The sequence below is a fragment of the Pan paniscus genome, chromosome 10 (assembly GCF_029289425.2).
Source record: "Pan paniscus chromosome 10, NHGRI_mPanPan1-v2.0_pri, whole genome shotgun sequence".
In the NCBI taxonomy this organism is placed as follows: domain Eukaryota; kingdom Metazoa; phylum Chordata; class Mammalia; order Primates; family Hominidae; genus Pan; species Pan paniscus.
In genome coordinates this window covers 88648799-88667018 of record NC_073259.2, presented here as the reverse complement: position 1 = coordinate 88667018, position 18220 = coordinate 88648799, and the positions used below count along the sequence as shown (strand labels likewise).

General features: G+C 32.8%; 1 protein-coding gene across 1 annotated transcript in view; it reads right to left on the bottom strand.

Annotated features, from left to right (window-relative positions):
• The window catches only part of PTPRQ (protein tyrosine phosphatase receptor type Q), a 242407-nt gene that overhangs the window by 61240 nt on the left and 162947 nt on the right, over positions 1–18220 (bottom strand). The window contains exons 27-30 of the mRNA XM_003811662.4: positions 13506–13627; positions 8052–8238; positions 4843–5087; positions 2416–2482 (exon numbers count right to left, since the gene is read on the bottom strand). Of these exons, the coding sequence (XP_003811710.3) occupies positions 2416–2482; positions 4843–5087; positions 8052–8238; positions 13506–13627 (621 nt within the window). The remainder of the gene's footprint in view (positions 1–2415; positions 2483–4842; positions 5088–8051; positions 8239–13505; positions 13628–18220) is intronic.

Here is an 18220-nt window from a genome sequence, read left to right as displayed (position 1 = left end):
TTCACTTTTCCTCCAGTTTTTAAACATGTGTTACAATAATTAGCCTTGTTTTACAATGAGCTTTATTTACTGATCTTTTTGTCTCTATGAAATAGATTCCTAAGAGCAGAATTTCTAGAACAAAAGATATATGTACTTTTAACCTTAACAGATTACCAGAATAACTTCTAGAAGAGCCATGATAATTCATAATTTGTCATCAACGCATACAAATATCTCCAAAATATATGTATAGAAGCTCTGCTTGTTTCATTTGGTCTTATAGCTCACTGTGTGTGTGTGTGTGTGTGTGTGTGTGTGTGTGTGTGTGTGTGTGTGTGTGTTTAAATGTAGTGCTTGAGCATCAGTAAGTTACTTAACCAAATTTCAATTTCCATATTTTTAAGAATCTCTTTTAAAAAGCTTCTCAGTAATCCCACAGGATTATCAACATTGTTTTCATTTTGTAGATAGGGAAAAGAGCTTATGTCATACAGTTATCAAAGATAACTATCAACATTTGAATCAAATTTTTTTGACTCGGTTCTGTAGTTCACTCTTTTTTGAGCATCAGATTCAAATGCAAATTTCTTACTCAGTGTATCAGTTTGGGTACTAAGAGAAATAAAGGCTAAAATGAGACTGGATGTGTAAGAGGTTTTTTGGGGGAATTATCTGTGAAGAATTAAGGGACAGAGGGAAGGAGTAAGTGCCACAGATCACAGGTATGACACCTGTAAAAGGGAAGATGAAAGGCAGGATTCAGTAGGAAGAGGCTCAGGTTTCAGGTAGCTCTGAGACTCTCAGCAAGGCCACTGGGGAGTCCCCAGGAAAAGATTTCCAGTTAGAGGAATCCAGCATTGGACATTACTATCCAACTTCATAATATCTGTCAAATGCAAATTTCATGAGACTACTACCAATTGAATATTCCACATCATTAATAAAATAATGTGTATTAGTAGAGAAAACATAATTTCTCTAGGATCCCACCACTAAGACATTGTTCATATATCTTCTCTAGACTAGAAGTCGTAAGTCTGCCTGCCTTAGGTAAGGAGTAAAAGTCAAGATTAACCAACCTGGCATGGGGATGGGAATAGCATCTGAAATGGGAAGTTTTACTAAAGCATAAAAGTGATGCATGTATTGCTATCTGTACACCTACACGTCTGCCACTGAATAACAAAGAGAAATTAAAAAGGTATGACTCATGCTATTCTTTGTGAAGTCATTTTGTGAAATAATTGATGTTTTTTAAGACTTTATGCATTTGTACATCCCAAAGTAAATAATTTATCAATTTAAATCAAACACTTATAAAGAGTATCACAATTATATAAATAATCCATTGACAAAAAGATAAAACTTATCAGTTTCATCTAACAGTGAATATTTTTTATTCTTAATAGTACATGTTTCCAGGCAGGGGTCTTAAGGGTTTTTTCAGATTCTCTTTTAATCCTCAAAGTTAGTAACTTTGAGATAGGAACTAGTATTATCTCCATTTTTTAGGCCTATAGAGGTTAAGAAACTTTCTCAAAGTCAAATAGATATCAAGTGGCTAATCCATGATTCAATCCAGCAGTTTGACCCTAAACCCAGCCTAATGCTGTCACCTTTAATCACTGTGCTCTGCTGTATTTGCCAAAGACTGAAAAAAGTTACTTTTTGCTTTAGAAAGAGACATATCAGGTAGAATTCTACTAAAAGTCCATCCACTTCTGTTTTTAAAACCTCTCTGAAGGTTTTATTGCACATTTTTAGAGAGATGGCATAATTATTACCTGCTGGTTTTCACTCTCAAGAAGAGAGGGCACCGTGATCATTTGAATGGCCCTAAATTCCTCTTAATCATCTTTTTTGGGTTTCATGGTTTGTTTGTTTTATTTTGAAAGGATGACCCAAATTTTAGTTATATTTTCTATAAAAAATACTTGCCAGAATCATGAATTGATAGATTTACTTTACTGTCAGAATCATAAACCAACCTACATGGTAGTTCAAAAAACACTATTTGATTAACTGAAAGAATCTCACTTCCAAAATAAAAATCAGTCAAACAATCTAATAATCTAATTAGACCTAGTCAAAGTCTAATGATAGGCAATTTAAACACTTTCTTTTCGATAACATTTAAAAAAACATAAAATAATGGACTACAAAATTTGTCTTTAAAAATTTAAACTTAGAAATATAAAATATATTAAAGAAATATAAAATAAAGACATTCTCCTTATTTAACATGGTAATTCACATCATCATTTAAATGTTTTTAACTATAGCTTCTAATAACCACACATTTTTACTTAGTATGTGCTTAATATATGCATATTTATCACTTAAAGTCTTGTCTACATCCTTATTTCAAGTATGGAATTTAAATTATAATCACCGATTAATAGCATTTCATAGGAAGGTAGCTCATGTATGTACCTTTGATATCCATGGTTATTCTCATCGGAACCTTTGGACCTGCACCAGCACTATTGACTGCGTAAACCTAAAACAAAGAAATATTTGTTACTATTTTCAAGTGATTGCTTATGTATGTGTGTGTGTATATATATATATATGCATGTATCTATATATGTACGTATATACATAGATATATATATATAAAACTGATTATGGTTACATGTAATTTTAAATAATTCTTTAAAAAACAACTGCATATAGTCTATTAATTGTATTTTCTTGCACTTGAATATAATATGTGTAGGAAGAACATTAACAATGAAGTATTTCTAAAAATTGATGTTCTGGTACTAAACGCTGAGAACAAAGGCTGAGTGATCTAAACAGCCCTATCACTGAGACCTGGACTGACCATGATTTTAATGTGAATGTAGGAAGAACAGAGCACTACAGCCACTGTATCTACGCTCTCCCTTCATCTACTCTAACATCTGTTCCTTCTCTCTGTAGCTAGGTAATTCTGGCCTTCTGTAAATCCATATTCAAGAGCCTCTTTTTTTCCCTCTCTAAGATGAAATCCTATTCCTTCAGCCTCCCAGTTTTCCTGTATTAAATCATTCCCCTGAAAGATGGCCTTTATGCCCTTCTTCACCCCTGCCCCAAAGTATCTGACGCTATAACCTGCATAATGCAGCATATACACATAAAACATTTCTGTTTGTATACACAGAGGGTGATTTACACAAACGTGAATCCTTTCAATTAACTTTGTGCTAAGGAAGCTGTAGACAGAGAATCTTCTTTTCTTCACTTTATCTTGCTATATTAAACAAAGACTATATTCTTGGCTTATTTCATTGTACTCGATAAACCCAATTCAGTATACGAAATGTTTATTGGAATTACTTAATTTGTTTTATATATTAGTGGCCCACCCTCCCACACTCTAGATACTTTTAAAATGTTTTTATTGAGTTAATATTACAATATACATGTGGTAGATATGATAAATAAACCAAGACCATAAAATGTGGCTTGAAAATGCCTAGAGAAAATATTTGAGTTTGTAAATTCAAAAAAAAGTATTAAAAATAAAAAACGTATGTTATAGTATGGTCCATTATTTTTATTTCTTTATGGTAGAATCTAACATTTAAGTGAAATAATAAGTGAAAATTTGGGCACTGCCTCTGAAATTGCAGTGTGCAAAGAAGTCATTTGCACACCTTGTTAAATGCAAATATGCAGATTTTGATTCAGTAGGTCAATACAGGTGCTAAAGTTATACATCCTAACAAACTTCAAGGTTTTAAGGATACTGCAAATTGCAGTCTGCAAACAGGATTTTTAAAAATTATTAATTAGTTGCACATTTTTGGTTCCTATTTTCTCTCTTCCGATAGCCAAAATATATGTACCATTCACTACCTACCATAACTATGAATATTTAATCCTCACAAATATCCTATAAAGAAGTTATTATTCCTATTACCAATTTTTCACATAAGAAATCTGGGCTCAGATTTGATAAAGCTGCCCTGGCACAGACGCCAGTATTTGAACCCAGGTTACTTTATTCTCTTAGTCACCGTCTTCCCTCTAATCGATCTTTCACAATGGTGGTCCATTTAATGGGACATGCAAAAAGAATCCCAAAAAGATTTATTTTATAAAGATATAAAGTCAAAGTGAGTGAGAGAAGTAGTAAATATAATCATTTTATACACATATACATATACAAATTATTATCAATGACCTGATAATTACATTGATATTAATCAAGAGTTGGTAGGCAGATTACCAAACTACTTGAAGATTTAGAGTAAATTCTGTTTCTTAGAAGATGATTTTTCTGAACCATATAATTTTATTTGAAAATTTCAAGATGATCTAAAAGTAGGCAAGGAATAAAACAAATTGTGTCTGTATATGTCTCTGTGTGTGTATATGAACTCATGCATACATTTCTGTCCAAATATAGGGAATTTAGAATTAAGACATAAAATGCTATTAGCTTTTAGTAATACTTGGTTAAAATGCATGAGAATTTTAAACAGGTAAACAATTATTTCTGTCGTTTGCCCTTAAAATTTGCTTTTCCATTTTAAATTCATAATCATATAGCTTTTTTTTAGGCAGAGTTATCTCTTTATATATCACTGTTCTTTTACTTTTAATGTGCATTTTCTTTCTCTTTTATGTCTGAGTTTCTATTATTATTGTGCAAACTTCTTGGTTATTTACATATTTTAATTTAATAGTACTTGTATTATAGCAGAAAATAGGTAATTTCCGTTCTCAAAATTTATTTTTGTTGAGATGTCAAACAATCTCACAAAAAGATATGGGAAATGTCATGTGTACACAAACTGCAATATTTTTAAATGCCAAGTTCATAAACTGACATTGTCATTTGGGTAATTAACTGAAGCTACGGATTCTTACACTGATATTGTATGTATGTCCACCTTTTAGTCCTTCTAGCACTGCAATGATGAATGTGTTGGTTTTCTGTATAATACTGAGGTTGTGAATCTGGACAGCAGTAGGATCATCTTCTCGGTAAACCAGAGCTTGATATACTTGGATATTTCCATTAGGTTGAGAAGGAGGAAGGAACGTTAATTGAAATTTTGTAACTTCATCTGGTATCTTCTGAAATGTCATGTTGTTAGGTGGGTCCTTTGGGGCTAAAATAAAATATTTAACAATTAATTTTTAAAAATATTGTATTCCTTTTTATCTCCACATAAATTTATTTGCTTTGAACTTCTGTTTTTAAAGAGTATTCCACAAATTAAACCATATAAACTGCAAAAACTAGCAAAATGACTGACGCATTATAGAATCATTGACATCTGTAATTCACAGCAACCATAATGGTGATCCAGTTTGTTTGTTTTATATGCACTTATTTTTACGCAGAATGTGTTTCTATGACATTTTAATCTTTTGTTTGTTTTCGAGACAGGGTCTCCCTTTGTCACCCTGACTGGAGTGCAATGGCATGACAATTTAGAGTCAAAAGAAGTGGCAAAAACAGGACATACCATTTAACTTTCTCCCAGTTTTCCCCATTGGTAACATCTTATGTAACTGGAGTTTAATATGAAACCAGGAAACTGATATTGGTACAATACTGTTAATGCTACAGACTTTATCCCAATTTCACCACTTTCCATGTTTTGTTATACTTTTATGCAATTTTGTCTTCTGTATAGATTCCTTTAACCACCACCATAAACAAGATATAAAACTATTACATCACCCTAAAGAAATTCTCTCCTAGTATCCTCTTTTATTTGCAGTATATGCTTCTTCACAACACTAATAACTCTTCCTCTGTATAGTTTTGTCATTTTGAAAATGACAATAGCACAATGGCCTTGAGGTCCATCAAGGTGGATACTACGTGTATTAATAGTACATTCTTCTTTTTATTGCCGAGTAGTGTTCCATTTTGTGGATGTAGCAGAGTTTGTTTAATCATGGAAAAACATTTGGGTTGTTTCCAGTTTTCATTATTACTAATAAAACTGCAATCAATCTTGATGACAGATGTTTGTGTGAGCATAATTTTCCAATTCTCTGTGATCAGTGCCCAAGAGTGTGACTACTGGGTCACACAGTAATTTCATGTTTAGTTTTATAAGTGGCTGCAAAATTATTTTCCATTGTGGCTATTCCATTTTACATTCCTACTAGCAATGTATGAGAGGTCCAGTCTTTCTGCATCCCTTGCCAGCATTGGGTATCATCGCCATATTTTAAATTATTATCTTATCTGTTCCAGTACATAGACAATAATATCTTATTGTGGTTTTAATTTGCATTTTCCGAATGGCTAATGGTATCGAAAACTTATGTTGTCATTTTTTGTTTGTTTGTTTGTTTTACCAACAATGTCTCCTTTGTGGTGAAATGTCTGTTCATGTCTTCTGCCAATTTTCTAATTGGATTTTTTTAAATTGCTGGGTTTTAAGAGTTCTTTATATAGTATAAATATTTTAGTTTATTTTAGATAAATAACAGCTTAAAATATGACAAGCTAAGCGTCAATACATTATTAAAATATGCATGAGGATAAAAGTTATTTTATGAATAAAGGAGCTACTTCTTGATGCATAACATAATTAGTGTTCTTTATATAAGTGACTGATTGAATAACTATATCTATTTTGATCAACTTGAAATAGTTATATCCTTCCATACTAAGTAAAGAATTTCCATGAAGAAATGTAATATTTGGCTGTCAACAGTTCAGATATTCAAGCTTCATTATCTTGCAAAAAATGTAAATAAATTAACAGCAAAGAATAAAAAGAGAAGCAGATAAACGTACTATTGTGCCAAATATTTCATTTTAAATGGAAAAATGCAAAGCTAAAATAAAGGTTAAATTGGTTCAAGAGAGATATTTTTGCATTTGTTACTACACGTTTTTATGCTGTGTCATAAATATATTTTCTTATGAGATGTTTCTCTAAATTTAGGATGTGATTTTAAGTCAGATAAACCAAGGAATTCTCTCAATGTTGTAAAAAATTTCCTAGTCCCCAGATTTTTGGTTATACACGTAAAATTCTACTCTTAGAGATTTAGTAAAAATGTATTAAATTGTGATATCCTTGAAACAGATAGCACATTAAGATTTGACAAACAATGCTTTATGGTATAAATGTGAGTACATTCATCATATCTTTCCTCACAGGTAGGAGGGATTGAGAAGTAAAAAGCATAATCAGAAAATAGATACCTGTGATACTTGGCAGACAAATAGGAACAAATGGAATTTTAGGATGCTGATGATAAAATTTACCTTTTAATTTAGAACCATAAGTTTACAGACAAAATGCATAGAGAATATAATGTAATGAAAAAAACTAGCTGCAATAAAATTTTACCTCCTATACTTACCTTACAGATAGCAACAAATAAACTATAGCAACATATCCCTTCATCTGCTTTTTCCAATGATATATCTGGTGGCAAAGAACATCAGGAGTCTGAAGGAGGATGGGGCAAGCAAGTTCTGGGATGTTGATTTCCAAATTTATTTCTTATTGGTTACAATCTTATTATTCATTCAGACCCTGTTCATAAGAACTTGAGGAAATCTGTATGTATTCTGACATTTATCAAAGAGTTATATAATAAGACATATGTTACTTGACTAAGGGAAGACAACAGCTGTGATAAATGTGAGCTGGATTCTACTTTTGAATTCCAGATTATTTAATACTCACAGAGTATTACAAGTTTAATATTCATTCAAATAATGGGACAGAAATAATTGAAATAGAATTTTAGTTGAAGTGTTATTGGATATAGACAGTTGGAAATATTATCTCTTAGGCAAGCTTACTTAATTTCTGAAACAATTAGCAGATTAAATAAGTGCAAAGAAATACAGCGGATACCTTTAATTGTTGCTGTATTTACAAGGATTGAATATTCTACATAACTCCTCTTTACCTCAAAAATATAAATAGAAATCTTCCTTTTTGTCAGTTGCAGAGAGTCACTAATTTTTTTGTTTATATGCTTTAAAAACTTCTCATAACACATATCCTTTTTTGGTGGAGTATGATGAACTGTAAGAAAGCCAGCTAAATCTCAGTCAATTTTTAGCAAGGTTGAGAAATTCTCCTTACCTGATTCTAAAGTAGTAACAATCTTTTCAGCACTTGACTTCCCTTCTACATATGCAGCACTAATGTTCCCAGTAAATGCAGTGATCACTACAGAATACCTTGTGAATATTTCTAAATCTTTAATTTCTATGGTTTTATTTTCTTCATTTGACTTGATGAAGGATATATTAAATTCATCATTATCTACCTATAGGAAAATATAAGTAAAAATTAAGGAAGCAGCACTTGAAATCTGAGTCACCAAAACATAATAATACAAAGCTACGTGAGATGTATTTATCTAGCCAAATTTGTATTTATTTATTTTACAATCAGATTGCTCTGGGAAATCTAAAGTGCTATTATAACAGCTTACTAATTATTAATTATTTTAATAGTTGAAAGTAAAAGAAAAAAGCCAAACCAGCCAACCGTGATTAACCAACCCATTAAATAAATAAGCAAAAATCATCTTTGCAGTCAATGAAACTCCACTTTTGACTCCAATATTTTGTAGAAGAAAGCATAGAGGTTTTGGTACCTAATCACACAGGGCTCAAATCCCAAATTGGCCACTTATAGCTCCTGTAGTATTTGAGAAACCACCTGCACAGTCTAGTCTTTCAATGCATGTAAAATTGGGCTAATAACAACTATTTACAGTGTTTCACTGAGATTTAGAAAGGACAAGTCTAAAGTAGTTGGCACATAGATTTCAATATTTTTTCACCATTACCCACAAAAGGAAACACTCTTTGTAACATAATTCAGAAAATAAGACTGATAGATATAAAATATATACGTATCTTATGACTGTAACACATTTTTCAGAAATACACCATCTTTCTGAAGTACACTTTGATATTTTCTGCTCTTTTTAACTTTATTCCACCTCATTTAAAAATTCTGATGATGGCTGCAGTTTGAAAAACTCTGATTTAGCACTATGCATAGCACTGGATAGTAATTAATTGTGGATGTCATAATTATTAATGTGCATAAATGAGTGTCTTTAGGCATATGAAATGTAGCTATATGATTTGTTCAAACATAGTCTGTCCTTTATGGAGGTTCTGGCCTATTCACTCCAGATATTAAACATAACTAAACTTGCTAGCACTAAGTAGAAGGGCTTTTCCCAAGATAACCATGAGAAAATTCAAAATCCTATCATACATACTACTTTCAGGTATCTTAATTGAAACACTTAAAACCAGGTTTTATACACAGTGAACACTATTAAGTCCATTTTCAACTTGACCCTCCCTTATAACTTTGAAATATTTTTTGTTTGGTTGGTTGGTTCAATGTATTCTTTTAATGCTCTTTGCTAAGAACATATTTTATTGATAATATGGCGAAACACACTTATTGATTTGCATATGGTATAACTATATTGTAAATGTTGTCCTGGAAACTCATTTATAGAGATGTTTGCTGAGGTAATGTAAATAAAATTAACTCAATTTTTTTTTAAAAAAAGATGTTGCTATAAAAAAAGAAAAGAAAGAAACATAGTAAAAGGATGATATAAATAATACTATCGTTGCATACAGTCAAATAGATCATTCCCACCTTAAGACAGAGCAGTGGACAGAAATGCCCCACTTCTCGAAAATGGAAGAAAAACAAATCAGCGTAGAAATCCTATTGATCAGGAATATATGCCACTGGCAGAAAATGTATATTTAACTAGTTGTTAACATTTGAATACCACATAAAAATATGCTTTTTGTAATTTTCCTTAAGACTAGGCTTAATTTCATGCTGAAAAAATATTATTGAGAGGTGCAGAGATGGGTAACTATTGACCTCTGCAAAGGGGCCTGGGTCCCATTCATTGGAGCCCCACTCAATTGGCTTCACTTTGACTACTGGTTCATGTCACTTGTCTTTTATAGCTATTTGAATTCTGATTTTATAGAGGTGAGGTGACTTCCTCAGGGTTACTTAGTAGCAGAGGAAGGATTTGAGCCCAGGTCTTTCAAGAGTCCATAGCATTCTACACTTCCACAAGGTCACTGGGTTTGATCTTATAAATTTAACTATTTATAATTTATAAATTATAAATTTATAATTTATAAGTATAATTTATAAATTATACTCTTCCAATGCCTTCCATTAAAACAATAGATAACAAATATCAAGCCGCAAAATATGACATGGCACGCATATATTATATCTTTAAAAGTATTTAACAAAATTTGAAAGGAATTCTCGGTCCTCAAATTTGGCAGTACAACAGATCATCATTACCTTTCTTTATTAAACCTACTACACCTTTGTTGTTGTTAGCTATTACTTGTCCACTTACCCAGGACTGAAATCACATCTTTTTGACTCATTTTCCTTCAATCGATTCCAAGTTTGTTTGCTCATATTGTACTTGATAATCTATTATTATAAAATGTCTTTCATCATTTTTGAAGTGTTACTTTATATTCATTATCAGCAATTAGACTCTGGTTCTCCTCTTCCTGCCCCACTTCCTATTTTTTTTCTCTTCCTACCCCTCCTCCACCCTTTCCCATCTTGTGTACCCCTATTCATTCGTCAAGTCCTAGAATATATTTAACCTGCTCTATGAAGTCTCCTTTATCTTCTATGCCTCCCATAACAGGAACTTTAATTATTTTGTTACCTTATATTCCCCACAAAACTTCATACCTCAAACTCTATAATTAGCTGTTTCTATTCCAGTGTGTACCACTAGGGTGTGAGCTACTTGACAGCAGAGCTTTATGTTTTTCATCCTTGTCTTGATGCACAGAAGCTACTCATAACAATTTGTTCAGTAAAAGAGTAAAAGGAACAATGAAAATGATCCTAAATGCATTAATTTCCAGCAGAATCATCTAGGATGATATTTACATTTTATTAAGATTGACAATTTTTGTTTACACTTTTAAAGTTAAGAGTTTTATCGGTGTGGCTAGTATTTTGTAGAAGACAGGCTGCACAATAAGTCCCAAGTGCAATGCTATGTATTCTTCCTTAGTCTGGGAACCAGTGATTCTTGAATGTTGATAATTACATATTAATGAAATGAGCTGCAGAAGTGCTTTATCAGAGTTGTTCACTTCTACATATCCAGCACCTAGCACAGTTCTGGTACATTGGAAGTATTTTAAAATGTGTGAGGAAGGAAGGAAGGAAGGAAGGGAAGGAGGGAGGGAGGGAGGAAGGAAGGAAGGAAGGAAGGAAGGAAGGAAGGAAGGAAGGAAATACCTCTACTTAATTCCAAGAATCCTAAAGAAATTGTGAATTACTAGGTTCTGTCTGAATCTGTTCTTGCTATTGTTGATCTAAAGGAGTTTTGGTGAGGCTATATTTATGTTGGCAAATTTTATTTGTTATTTAATGACCTTCCCTTTCTCCTGTCAAACCATTGTTGATATGTTAGTTTTAGCCAAGTCTTAGCTCTGTGAGAAGTTATTCACCGTCTCTGTTCCTTAGATTTCTTTTATGCAAAATGAAGGTAATAATGTTTATATGAAAATATTGCTGGATAACATATAATAAGATAATGAATAGGAAGAGATGAATATGTAACTTGTAGAAAATAAGCAATTAAAATATTTGTTATCTTCCCATTCTACCCTCTTTCCCTTGCTCACTTTGAAACTCAGCAAGAAGGCTACAAGAATGAGATTACAAAATCACTTCTTAATATGTTTTTTTTTTGTTGTTCCTTTAAGCAGAATTTCCAAGGGAGAACTATTTTCATTAATAAAGTGCCTTTCATTTGACAGAGTAAAGCTTTATCATTTTATAATTTGTTTTTAATGCATATTCCCAGGGCATTCATCATTCATGCTAATTATTTTTGGCTAATTACATACTAAAATCTTCACAAATATGCTCTACAAAAGGAACAGAAAATAGAGACTGAATTGGAGAACAAATACATCAACAATTCTTTCAATTTTATTTTAATGATGACAGGTCTTTTGAGATAGAAGCATTATATCTCCATTTAAGGAATACTATAAAGACATAATAAAATTATAAAGTTGGTCAAGAGACAGAGAGAAAGGAGGAGAAATCACTATGCTATCCAATTTAATGCATAAGATGCTATTAGAAAACTGTGTTCATCAGGCCCGGCAAAACCCAAGCAGGGTGCAAAGGAAATACTTCCAGTCTTTATTCTGGCTAACAGTTCTGCATTATTGACATCATTGAGCATCCTATCTTATATGAAGGGTTTGACTTTCATACCTGGATTTCCATCCAAATGGCTATCTACTCCCATTCAGTCTCTTCAGTGGCCTCTTATTTAAGTGTTGATAGTCCCCAGGGTGCTGTCCTTAGGTTGTCATCTTACTTTGCGCATTCCATAGTGAATCTCATTCACTCCTATAATTTTGACTATCTTCTAAATACTAACATTACCCAAATCTGCAAATCCAGAATTTCTCTCCTGAGCTCCAGATCCATAGTTAATACTGCCAATGGGTGTATTGACCTGGAGGACTGCCACGTATTTCAAACTCAGTGTGTCTAATACTGAACTCATTCCTTTCCTCTACAGATCTGTTCCTCCTCATAATCTTCTGTCATATAACTTACAATCATCCTTAATTATCCTACTCACTAACCATCATGAGTTAGTTGATTTTTCACCAAATTCTATAGGTTTAGATTATTTTTCATTCTGTTCTCTTGCTACATTTCCTCTGTTCTTTTTCCTTGCCCTTTTATAGTTTCCTGTCTCCTTGCCTGATTTTACACCCCCCATACTGCTCTCAATCTATCCTCTACACTGCAACCATGCCTATGTTATACAGTAGAAATCTGTATCACCAACTGGCACCCCACTGCCCTTAACATAAAACCCTAACTCTGTAACTTGTTGTATAGTCAGCCTCTGGATCTAGCCTCATCTCTTAGAACTTATTTTTTTAATGCTATGGCCTGGGATTGCCAAAAGACTTGATTTTTCTTGAATGAGGCTTACTTTTTTACACCCCTATTCCCATTTACCTTTTATGCTCTGCTTCACTTATTTTTCAAGACTTAGCTCTGATGTTATTTTATCTGGAAGATATTTCTCCTAATGCCTTCTCTCTTCTCATTTTGTATTATGAATCACTTTCTACCATACTGTAAACCAGATATTTGTATTACTACCAATTTAACCACTTGTATGTGTGTATATATACATACATATATATACACATTCTATACACTGATAAAACATATAATAATAATGTTACTAATATTTTATATTTATTGAGCATTTACCATATCTCAGGGAATGTTCCAAGTTCTTTATGCATGTTAACTGATTCAGTCCTCATACCCTGTTTACTATTATTAATCTTTACAGATGTAGACATTGAAACACAAACAAGTAAAGTAATTTTCCTACTGTCTAACAGAGCCAAAATTCAAATTCAAATAGTCTGGTTCCCAATCTTGTATTATTAACCATTTTATACTGACTTTTACAGAAGGTAAGACATGCCTTACCGATTTGACATCAATCAGATAACATGTTGGTCCAGTAATGACAGCAGGTTCACTCCAGCTTATGCTGATGCTAAAAGGTGATGTTGCTACTACATGAACATTTTCAGGAGGACCATCTGGAGCTATGACAATAGAAAATTAATTATCTAGCTACATTAGAATTAGTACTTGCTACAGCACAATAATAGAAAAGACCATGAAAAATGGATAGTCATAATAAATTAATTTTAATTTTACATTAATTTATATTTCACAGAGTGCTAAAGGCATTACCAAATAAAAAGATCCAATTCTTTAAAATTAGTTACTCTAGATGAACAACTTCCACATGAAAACTTAATTAATTAAAATCATAAGTTCATTATTTTAAAACTTGAAATAATATTTTGAAAGGAAAGCATTACTATTGCTAAAGTAAACCTTTTTAAGCAAATAAATATTTTTCTTTTAAAACAGTTAACCTAGCAATGCTGTTTTAAGAAAACCCTTGCAGAAACGTAGTATTTGACTACAGAGAGATAGAGAAGCACAGCTGAAAATTAAAACTGGTATAATGAAAGTATACATATATTGTTTTACAAATGTAAATTGAGTTGATTTTATTGTTTTCACTGAGGGTGGAGAATATGAAATGGTTATTCAATTGTTCTGATCTATTATTAGAAATGCAATCTTCAAATATTTCTTGAATTCCTTATGACTCCAATTAAATTCTTTAATTTGTTCTACTTTCTTAATTTGTCCTACTTTGTTATTTTTTCAGTAACGCAAAACAGGAGACAATATCTTAAAAATGTTTCTGTTTAAAATCCTTATGTGTACAATTTCAATTTGTGAAGCCACTGGGAATTAGGAGAGATAATAGTATGCAGGGAAAGATTTAGCCACAGTTAATTTCACACAGACATTAACCTAAGAACACTGCTGCACACACCTCTGTCCTCCTGGGGCCCCTAGTCAATTCTAATGATATTAAATATTGAGAGATAAGTATTTCCCAATATTTTCAATTTTTAAATACATACGGGCAAACATTATTGAAAAAGTACTATCCCACAGATCCGGAGAAGATATAATCAGGAAGATAAAATATTCCTTTCCTCAAATAACTCATAATCTAGCAAGAATACAAGTTGTATGATCTTGGTGAAACACCAAAATGTTTGGACCTCAGTTTCCCCATCATATGAATATTTTATAGTGCTTTAAAAGAAATTATGAAAACAAAGTATGTAAAAGTGGCTAGTTCAGTATTTGCCACATTGTTGTCAATTACCAAGGTATCATAAAAGATAAAGATAAGGGATAAATAGAAATAAATAACATAAAATCTACAATGAGCGAGCAAAGTGATGATACAGATGGGGCAGGGTTGCAAGGTAAAGATGCACAGTGAAGGTGGGAATTGCACTAGTCTTTGATAGATGAGAAGGATAGAGCAGGGTTAGGGGCACTTCTGTGATAAGGGGAGGATCATAGAAAAGTCACAAAGACATAAACAACAGGACCCACAGACAGATAGAGTTGTATTGCTGTAGAATTGCTTATCTTGGTAATGTTATTATTTTACAAGTAAAAAATAAATTACTCTAGGAAGGAGTCAATAAATTTCACCAGATTTCCAAAGGGATTCATGGTACAAAAAAAGATTCAGAATCCCTAAATCCAAGAAACAGAACTATCACAGAGAGACCAGTATTTATGGAGGAATAAAAATGTACAAGCCCAAGTAGTAATTTAGGAATTAAGCTAGAGAGTATCTGATTGTTACGTTAAAGAATTTGGAGTTTATTCTTTAAATAGTGGGATTCCGCTGAGGTTTTTGAGAAAAGAATTATTTTTCCATTGATTTAGGAAGACAACTCAGGTAACTATGAAAAAGTTAAGTTATTTGAAAAACACTGAGTGTAGATAAGCTCTTTCCAAAAGGCCAAGTAAAACATGAGATCCTAAATAAGAATAGTGACAGAAGGGATAGATAGAAGGAGATGAAACCTAGAGTCACTATAGAAAGATTAATAAAAAGAACTCGGAATAATTTGATGTGGGTGCAAATTGAGACAGAGAAAGTAGCAAAAGCTAACTCATGCATTAATATTAGTGAATTTTGGCAGTTCACAACAGCACATTCAGGAACATAACACTGATTTTGGTGGGGTAAGACTATGGTAGGAGATGACAAATTTGGATTCATATTCATTGAGTTTGAGAACCTCCAGAAGTCTGAGAGGCCTATCTGGCAAATGGAAAGATGAGCTTGGAATGAGGCAAATAGGATCAGAATGGAGAAAGTTTTTGTCTTTGTTTTTAAATTGCAGATAATTTCTTGCAAGTTGGGATGGTATAAATATGGGTAGTATATCTGGTTCAAGTGAATCACATGCTCTGAAGAGAGTCAAAAGGTTTATTTCAATACTAGAGAGCTATAAGATGTTACTATCATTTGAACATGTCCCCTCCAAAATTCAGATGTTGAAATACAATGGCCAATGTGATGGTATGAAGAGGTGGGGCCTCTAAGAGGTGATTACGTCATGAGAATACCTCCCATGGTGAATGGGATTAAGGTCCTTATAAGACAGGCTTCACTAAGCATTTGGATAGCTTGCCCTTCTGCTTTCCACTGTGTGAGGACACGCGTTCCTCCCCTCCAGAGGGTGCAACCCTCACCAGATAAGCAAATCTGTCTGCACCTTCATCTTGGACCTCCCAGCTTCCAGAACTATAAGAAAACAAATGTCTATTCTTACAAATTACCAAGTCTCTGATACTTTCTTATAGCAACACAAAACAGACTAAGAGATTAATAGTGGTGACAATCTTTAAACTGTGAATAAGTAATTGATATTTAGAATATATTTCTTAGGCATATAACATTATGTCTATGGAATTTAGGTGCACAACTCAATCCAAAAATATTTTAATAATAGCATTGACATATTTTAATAATAGTACTTGAATGTAACTATACTGGAATCTAGAAAATACATTTAAGGAACTTTCAGTGAACAAATACCTTTGGAGTGACAAAGATACTCTTCCTATTTGTACTTCTGAAAACTGTACAATAATCTGAACATTGACACCCCGTACTCAAAGATCCAGTTTTGTGTTGCCAAGAAAACATCCAGGGGAGAGGGTAAAGAAAGAATGCTCCAGGATTCGATTTGATGAGCTAAGAGATGCTAATGATGAAGACAGAATTGGGTACACAGTTTCTGCAACAACTAAGGTATCAAGGAATCATACACATACCCTGCATAAACAGACATTTTCATTCTTTTTACTGCTAGCTTTATGGTCCTAGGAAAACCGCCTCAAATTGTAGCCTAATTTTTTAGGTAATTATACATAACAGATGAGAGCTATAAGAGGTCTCCTGCCATCAGCATAATTAATTGCTTTGAAAAATATAAATATAAGATGCTTTGTGGGTTTCAATGGCCTCTCTTCTGCCTCTGACTCTATAAAAGGGGATGGGATATGATCTCTGTATAAATGTATTAAGGCTCCTTTATTATTAATGTTTTTTGCAAAATTTGACTTCCAGCTCTGTAAGAACCAGTGTGGAGAGAAACAATTTTCTGATCGGCCACACATTTCAAGTGGTATAAAACAGGAAAATATTTTAGAGTCCCCTTGTTTTTATTATAACCAAATGTTTAGTTGGCCTTGAGAATAAATTTATGCATTCATTGAATGAATAAATATTTATTAAGTACTTACTATATGCTAGGCACTAAGAGGACAAAAAGCTCATACAGGTGATCAAGGTAGCTTTGGATCCATCCATAAAGCTTCTACTGTTTAACCCTTTTCATTTAGCAACAGTTTACTGAACACCTATGGCATGCCAGGCACTTTGGAAGTGCTGGAAATATAGAAGATAACCAAAGAGACAAAGACCATGGAACTTCCATTTTAATGGAGAGAGACAAATAATATATATTAGAAAAATATAAATAAATGAATATATAATACACAAGTAAATTATATACCATGTTAGGAAGTATTATGTACCATGGTGAAAAATGAGACAAGGTCATGGGCATGAAGATGCTTAGGGTGTTACTATTTTAAATATAGTGGTCAGCACATGCCTCACTAAGCAGATAACATTTAAACAGATATTTGAAGGAGGTAAGGGAATACTGTTTGGCTGTTTGGACAAAGAGTGTCCAGGAGGAGAATGGCCAGCGTGAAGACCCTGAGGCAGGATTTCGCCTGGTATGTCCTAAGAATAACAAGGACCACAGTGAAGCTGAAGCCCAGTTGAGTTGGAATGAGAGAATCCGAGAGGAAATGGGGGCCAGAAAATGTAAGGCCGTTAAGACCAGCGTTAATGTCTTCTTTTGTTAGGATGGCTATTGTGAACAAAAAGACAAATGCCATGAAGTAGAAGGGGCTGTGATAGACTGTGATCCTTGGTATCTAACTCATACCAGAAAGATGGGCTAAAATTAATTACATCAAAAAGGAAAGATTATCTCCAACATCTATTTGATTCATGTACCTCTGTAACATATACTACTCGATGCTGTTGGGACTATACTTTTCAACCTAACTCATCCTAGCAAGCAAGTAGAGTGGCACATTATCGTTGCCCAGACATCATGAAAAATGTATTGAGAATTTTCTGCGGCTAAGAAAGTTGTGAGATTTTTCTGCGGTAGCTTGTATCTGGAAAAATTTCTGTATCTCTGCTCTATAATGGC